The sequence below is a fragment of the Poecilia latipinna genome, unplaced genomic scaffold (genome assembly GCF_001443285.1).
Source record: "Poecilia latipinna isolate Pla-1442-1.1 unplaced genomic scaffold, P_latipinna-1.0 Scaffold2641, whole genome shotgun sequence".
Taxonomy (NCBI): Eukaryota; Metazoa; Chordata; class Actinopteri; order Cyprinodontiformes; family Poeciliidae; genus Poecilia; species Poecilia latipinna.
The window spans coordinates 6609-13922 of record NW_015115257.1 but is presented as its reverse complement, the minus strand read 5'-3'; the positions used below and the strand labels follow the sequence as shown (position 1 = coordinate 13922).

Here is a 7314-nt window from a genome sequence, read left to right as displayed (position 1 = left end):
AACTGTGGAAATAGCAACGCTATAGTTAATTTCTATTATAACTATAAGTTTCAGGCTCAGTATTTTTTTTTACTTTAAGTCCTGGAAATAGGATTTCAATGCTAAACATGTTCCAGCAGCAGAGACATCCCCATCGCTTAATGTCAGTGTCTACAGTCCACATTTCTAAATGATTTTCTTTTATCTTTTTAAAGGACTTTTTTTTACCCTACTGGCCTTTATTTGACAGTGCATCGACGGGAAACAGGATTGTGAGAGAGGGTAAAGATGTGCTAAAGGTCAAGGGCACGGGACTCGAACCTGTGACAGCCACGTGGAGGAATAAGGCCTCTATAGGGTAAAGCTTTACCCCTGCACCTCCGTCACGCCCATAACGGAGGATTTTCTTAAAGAAGTTCCATGAATGAAACACTGGAAAGCTGAACGGGTAGAACAGCACTTAGCTCCAATCTGATGGTTGAAGAACTTGAATAAGATTAAAACAATAAATATCTTTGTTGTTGAGCTCATACGCCTATTTATTCTATCATTCAGAAACAAAGATTTAAAATCAAAGTTGTTGCTTATTTTTTCTGTATCGTTTTTGTTTAAATTTTAATTCAAATTCAAAAATACTTTATTAATCCCAAAGGGAAATTAAATGCAATTAAAACGCAATTCTTTGCAATTAATTAATTACAGACCCTGCAATTAACTTTTAAAAATTTGAATCAAGTCCCACGACTAGCTTAAAGTATTGAGCACAGAGTGAAACAACATGGAAAGCGTCACACTGATCTGGGATGACGAACTGTGCTCCAATATGCAACATGTCCAGACTGACAGGAGAGGTGACCTTACCAGAGCCCCTGCAGCGTACAACATAGCCTGGTCTGACAGAAAATCCTTCTTGGCGGTGTGGTAACAACTATAGGCCAGTTCATAGTGCTGAACCAGGAAGCAGAGGTCAGCCATCTTTCTGATCTGCAGCTCAGGAGCTTCAGGGGGGTATCTAGTATCAGAAAGAAAGAATCAGGACTAGTTTAGCACACAATGCTGGCCTCCCATGGTGAATGGTGATAAAGTAGAGGAAGGGAGCTTACTGAAGGCCATAAGTGCTCTTTGGTTCATTAATACTCTTCTCTGGAACTTTACCTCCACCAAAAAACTTCTTGGTGGCCGTGAACAAAGATCGGCTCAGTCCTTTCCTAGAAACCAGCTAAGAGCATAGAGTGAGGGTAAGAGCTGCTACAATGATGATGGAGAATTCAGAAGAAAAAAAAGATAACATAAAAAACATGTAGTATTTGTAATGATTATAATTCACACTGCAGATGAGGACTGACACCTAATTTTCATTTAAGAAATTCAAGATTTATAGCAATAATGAAAAGTATAACCTTCACAGAGTGAAATTTTCCACCTGAGTGAAGTTGGCCCCCCCACCTTCTTCAAATCAGACAAAATTGGTGTCAAACGTTTGTGCTGGTTTGTGCAGCAAAAATTTTCGTTTGTGCCGCTATCATTTTAAAGATATAAAGAGATGTTTCTAGAGGTCATCCAAGGTCAACCAGCCCCCCCACCTTCTTCAAATCAGGCAAAATGGGTGTCAATCAACTCGGCTATGTTTGTGCAGCAAAAATTTTCGTTTGTGCTGCTTTGGCTTTGAAGATATTAATGAAAGTGTAAAGGTCAAAAGGTCAACCAGCCCCCCCACTTTTATGAAATCAAACAAAATCGGTGTCAAACATTAGTGCTATGTTTGTGCTGGTTTGTGCTGCAAAAATTTTCGTTTGTGCCGCCATCATTTTAAAGATATAAAGAAAGTTGGATTTCATAAAAGTTGGGGGGCTGGTTGACCTTTTGACCTTTACACTTTCATTAATATCTTCAAAGCCAAAGCAGCACAAACAAAAAATTTTGCTGCATAAATCAACACAAACGTAGCCGAGTTGATTGACACCAATTTTGTCTGATTTGAAGAAGGTGGGGGGGCCAACTTCACTCAGGTAAATTTTCCTAATGTGAAATTTCCTAACATTTTCCTTAACACAACCCCAAAGGTTTACCTGGTCATTCAGTTGTCTGATGTTTTTTTCTATATGCGGCAGCAAGCCTCTGAAAGTGAATTCTTGGATAAACTGTCTGATGCGGTCATGGTCATTGAGGGTGAGACAGGTGCCATGGTTCCCTGGAGCTGCAGCCAGGCTGTCTGTGTCTCCTGTGCTTTTCTTCCCATCAGCGTCGACAGGGCTGAGTGTTAGGAGGCTGGCTGTGCAGCTGTCTGTGTCCAGTTGAAGGGGGTGGGTATCCAAGCAACCGGATCCTCCAGCTCCTTCATGGGTACAAAGACATACAGGCTCACATTTTAATCTGCTTATTTTGCACCGCCTTGCCAGAAGTTCTCCAGTGCCTTTATCATGCAGCTATAAAGAGGCCATACATTAGCAGTTGTCATATTGGGTCTTTCTGTTACAGCGGCTCCAGTGCCGTAGAGTTACCATGGCGCTCCAGGCGCCATGGTAACTCTTCCCATCAGCATTTGACTGATGGGAACATTTGACTCCGCAAATGTTGCTCTGCTTCCCCAGCCTGGTGGGCATCCACATAGACTTGAATACCCCCCTTTGAACACAGAGTCCTACGTTACATCGCCGCCATTTTGAATGTGGGCTTGGAGTGATCGGAGGTTGTTAATACATGTGCTGCATGAACTTGTTTCAACTGTTACCCATTGCTCTGACCTCACACATTATGAAGTTTACGGAGAAGCTGGTACATCTGAGGACTCAGGCAGATGTAACCCAGGACCCTCTGCGATTTGCATACCAGCCCCACTTAGGAGTGGATGACGCAATTATACACCTGCTGCAGAGGGCCTATTGCTCCCTTGACAGACCTGTCACCATTGTCAGCATCCTTTTCTTTGACTTTTCATCAACCTTCAACACCATCCAGCCAGGATAATTACTTGAGAAGAATATGGAACATTGGAGCTCCCCAGGGAACTGTGCCGTCTCCCTTCTTAATCACTACACTGCAGACTTTAAGTACTGTTCCAAACTGTGCCATCTGCAAAAGGCTGATGACATGGGTATCCTGGGATGTGTGGAAGGGGGACAGGAGGTGGCGTACAGGAAATGTCCTGATTTCTGTGGTGTACAGAAATTGTCCACCAATGGGTGGACAATTTTGTGATGTGTGCGGAAAGAACCAACTCCTGATTAATAGCCAAGAAAATGGTTGTCAGTTTTTGCAACAAGAAAACACATTTGCTCCCAATCTCCATCTCAGAGCCAGATGCGGAGCAGGTTTAATCCTGCAAGCACCTTGGGGTTACACTAGACTGGAAGCTACAGTGGACTACAAACACTGAGGTGTTCTACAAAAAGCCCATGAGCTGACTCTATTTTCTACAGAAGCTCAGGTTGTTTAACACCTGCAGAAGGAAGCTATTCATGTTCTATCAGTGGCTAGTTCCATCTTCAATGCAGTGGTGTGCTGGGGTACTGCAATGAAGGTGAAGGATTTGGAGTCTAAGTCTTAGACTGACAAGAAAGGCTGAGTCAGTTGTGAGGATCAAGCTGGCTCCACTGGACGATGCTGAAGAAGATCTGAGCCATCAAGGATAATGCCTTTCATTCTCTATACAGCCTGGTGAACAGCGTGAGGAGCAGACATACCAAAGATTATTGCAGCCCAGATGTGCTAAAGAACGCGACAGCAAGTCCTTTCTGCCCGAGGCTATCAAACTTTATAATGCATACATGGTCTCTAGAGCTGTGCATTTTAAATGTTAAAAATATATTTAACAATATACTGGGTGCCCTTAAAACTATAAATACTCAATGTTATTTATTGTTGTATGTTTATTATTATTTTTTTATTATTATTTTTAAATCTCAAACAAAATCCATCTCTCCTTTGGGGATTAGTAAAGTATAAAATTTTATAGTACAAACTGGCTTTACCTTTCACAGGTATGAATGAAAAAGAACATATGTATAAGTGTATTGTCCATAATTATATAAGTTTTGCCTTTAGCCTGCTCCCAGTTTGACCAACAGCCTGAACTCTGCCTGTGTTGCCAGTATGATATAAATAAATCTGTATTGTAATGTACAATTGAAATACAAATTTAGACAAAATTCAGACTTAACTATAAAACTGTCCCTTCTTTCAGATTTCCTCATGATTTCAGTGAATGTTCATGTGTGTGTTTTACACACCCCATGATCCAGCCAGTTTCAGTTCATCTTCTGCCATCTGATTTTAGGGTGTTGACAAAAAATTACTTATTCTGAGTTGGTTACTAATTTTCCCCCAGTATGGATTATAATGTAAAAACATATTTTTCATTACTTTTACTTTGGTGACTCATCGTTATTTTTTCAACATGCCTAAGTAGTCAGTCTAATAATATTGCAGTAAGCACATTTAAAATACAATGCGACACCTGGGATGGTGTCACTTCCTCTTACTGATAAAGAATAAATAAACACATACATTTTAAAGTATTTACTAACTAAATTACTTTGCATTGTAATAATTTTATTGGCACACTTTATACCTAAAACAATAGTTTTCAATTAGTTTTCTTAAGAAATGTTTCTTTTAAGTTAAGTCTTTTCTGTCACTTATGTATTTTTAAATAAAATATTAGTATATCAAGACATTTTATTTAATTAAATAAAAATTATTTAGCCTGTTAGAATTAGTTTTTTTCACACATTGTCTATTCTTTCCATAGCAGAGTTGACATATACTCAAATATTGTTTTCCTGAAAAATGGAAGAAAAATACAAAGCTAATGTTTGACAATGACTGACTTATCAAAGTTTATTGTCTTCACAACACAATACATAAACATTAAAAGCAAATTAAGTTTTTTTTCTTCATATCTTGAAATGGCAAATGCAAATTGAATTATGGAGTTAACATTTTTCTGGTTTGTATTTGTAGAATATTTTGAAAATGTCTATGATTTTTTTTAAACTATGGGCTACATTATCTTGATGTGATATAAAATGCTTCCAAATTACTTTGACGTTTATTGGTGTAACACGACAAAGTGAAAATGTATAAGGGTAATGCATTATTTTTTGTCACTGAATGGAATTCAGTGTGTACCACAGTCAGAAGGAAACAAGGAGAAACTCCAGAGTTTTAAAGCAGAAAGCTGGAAAAAAGGGGAAAAATTTGAAAAAACAAATCTAATTTCAAAAACCTTTGAACAAAGAAAGCAATGAAGAACATCTGTGAAAGACCCAGGTGTGAATTGAACTGACCTTTTTCTGTTGAGTCACCTGAATCAGCCTCAGGTGCAACAACACCGTCCTGAGCAGAAGCCACATTAGCAGCCGGTGCAAGTTGCAACACCTCCTGCAAAACGCATCACAAGATAAATTTACACAAAATATCTGGCAACCTGGTACAAATTAATCCTTTCCCCAGAGAATCCAGGGAGAGGTTGTCTGGGAAGAACCTCTTTAACTGGCAGTCCAGCAGGGCACCTTTTAGTAAAAAACCTGCAAAAATGTCAAACTCTTCTGTCAAAAATTACAATTTATTTTGAAGATTTGAAACATCTCAGTTTGATAGTAGGCTAGTTCAAGTTTAACTCCTAGGTCTGAAACAATAACGTGCTCATCAATACACAAATTTATTTCTGAGTGATGTTTCAAGGAATTTGTGACCAAGATCACATATGTTGAGAAAAAAACTTTGTGTGTGTGTACATAGTTTAATAACTTGTAGATTAAGATATGATATGATCTGTCTTTACTACCTGGATTTCTACATCTGCTGTCCTCTATGGCCGCATAACTGTTACCATATTTTAAACATTAACTTGTGAGAATTCTTTCTGTGTTTGCGGCTCATTCTGTGGTATGAATCACATCCCATCCTAAGTAGACACTCTACGGATGAAAAAGCTGAATTAGATAGCTTAGGAGGAACATAATCCAACACAGCTATTAGGTGAACAATGCAAACCTGAGTGAAAACGCGTTCCCTTCGACAAGTTTGTGTTGCATTGTGGGTTGAAGTAGAGTAAGCAACAGGCTGCTAACCTGGTTCCGCAGATTTTGCTTGTGCAGGTACTGACTCCAGGGGTCTGGGATCTGCTCCTCCTCCTCAGGTGAAGAGGCACGAGAGTTGATCTTTAACAGATAACATCCTTGAGGTCCATACCTTTGCTTCATATCTTCATAAACCATTTCAGCCCTGAAATAAAATGAAACAGCTAAATATCCAGTCTCTAATTAAGTTATATATCATAAGTGATGTTCAGAATTAAGAATTACCAAATCAGTTTCAACATGGAAAAAATGTTCCAGCAGGAAACTTTTCCATTGTTGGATGCAAGTGCCATACAAACATGGATTATCAAACAAAACAACAAACCAAAGAGAAAAAAAAGGAAAACAAAAAAGTAGAACCCCTTGTTTAAGAATAAGTACTCCATGATTTCTAAGCTAGTAGAGGTTTCTCTAGATTATTATTCTGATAATGTTGATCTAAGGTAATGAGTAGTTTCTCTAGAGAAGCTAGTAGGAATTTCTCTGGGTTTATATATTCTTGAATATATAAACTAGATCAGGGGTCACCAACCTTTTTGAGAGTGGGAGCTACTTCACGGGTACAGAGTAACACGAAGGGCTACTTGTTTGATAAAAACATAAATTTTCTTGGCTCAGCCTTTACAACAATAATACATATATGTATATATGATTACATGCAGTCTACTCCAGTTCAGTAATGTTTTACCATGGCAGATATGGTTAATTGCTATTATGTGATCAGAAGTTATTAGTTCAGAGTTTTAAGTTTGAGTCCCTTTTGGAGCTTTTCTGTGTGATTCTAAATTTCCTCCAAGTGACCGACAGTATGGATTATTGCAGCTGTACAGCTGTATACACTTTGAGTTCCTTGAGATTTTCCTTTTAAATAAAAAAGAAAATAATAGTTATTGTATATTTTATTATCTAACCCTCTTTACTTTTAACAAAATTGTGGAGAAAAAAACATTTTGTGTCAAAGCATCTTGTACGTAGCGCACATCAGTGTGAGCCTATGGGGGTGGGCACGCAAAAGGCTAAATCATATTGGTCAGTTTACTTTTGTTAATTTGGTGCTTTTTCTGTGAGCTAAAAATGAATGAGCTCCTCCCGTTGTCCTAAGATCCTGCCTGAGCTTTTCACCCTGCGCGGTTCTGACGGTCGCCGGTTTATTAGCCTTTTTGTGGTTTCGCGAACTGAAAAGCTGACGGGTCAAAAAAAAAAAAAAAAAAAAAAAAAAGTTAGACGGGGGGGGGGAGGACAAAAAAAAAAC

General features: G+C 38.5%; 1 protein-coding gene across 1 annotated transcript in view; it reads right to left on the bottom strand.

Moving 5' to 3' along the window:
- The window catches only part of trappc8 (trafficking protein particle complex subunit 8), a gene marked incomplete at its 5' end in the record, with an annotated part of 43932 nt that extends 37691 nt beyond the window's left edge, over positions 1–6241 (bottom strand). The window contains 5 exons of the mRNA XM_015020721.1: positions 841–991; positions 1083–1198; positions 2049–2314; positions 5268–5361; positions 6054–6241. Coding sequence (XP_014876207.1) covers positions 841–991; positions 1083–1198; positions 2049–2314; positions 5268–5361; positions 6054–6241 — 815 coding nt within the window. The remainder of the gene's footprint in view (positions 1–840; positions 992–1082; positions 1199–2048; positions 2315–5267; positions 5362–6053) is intronic.
- Positions 6242–7314: the final 1073 nt, after the last annotated feature.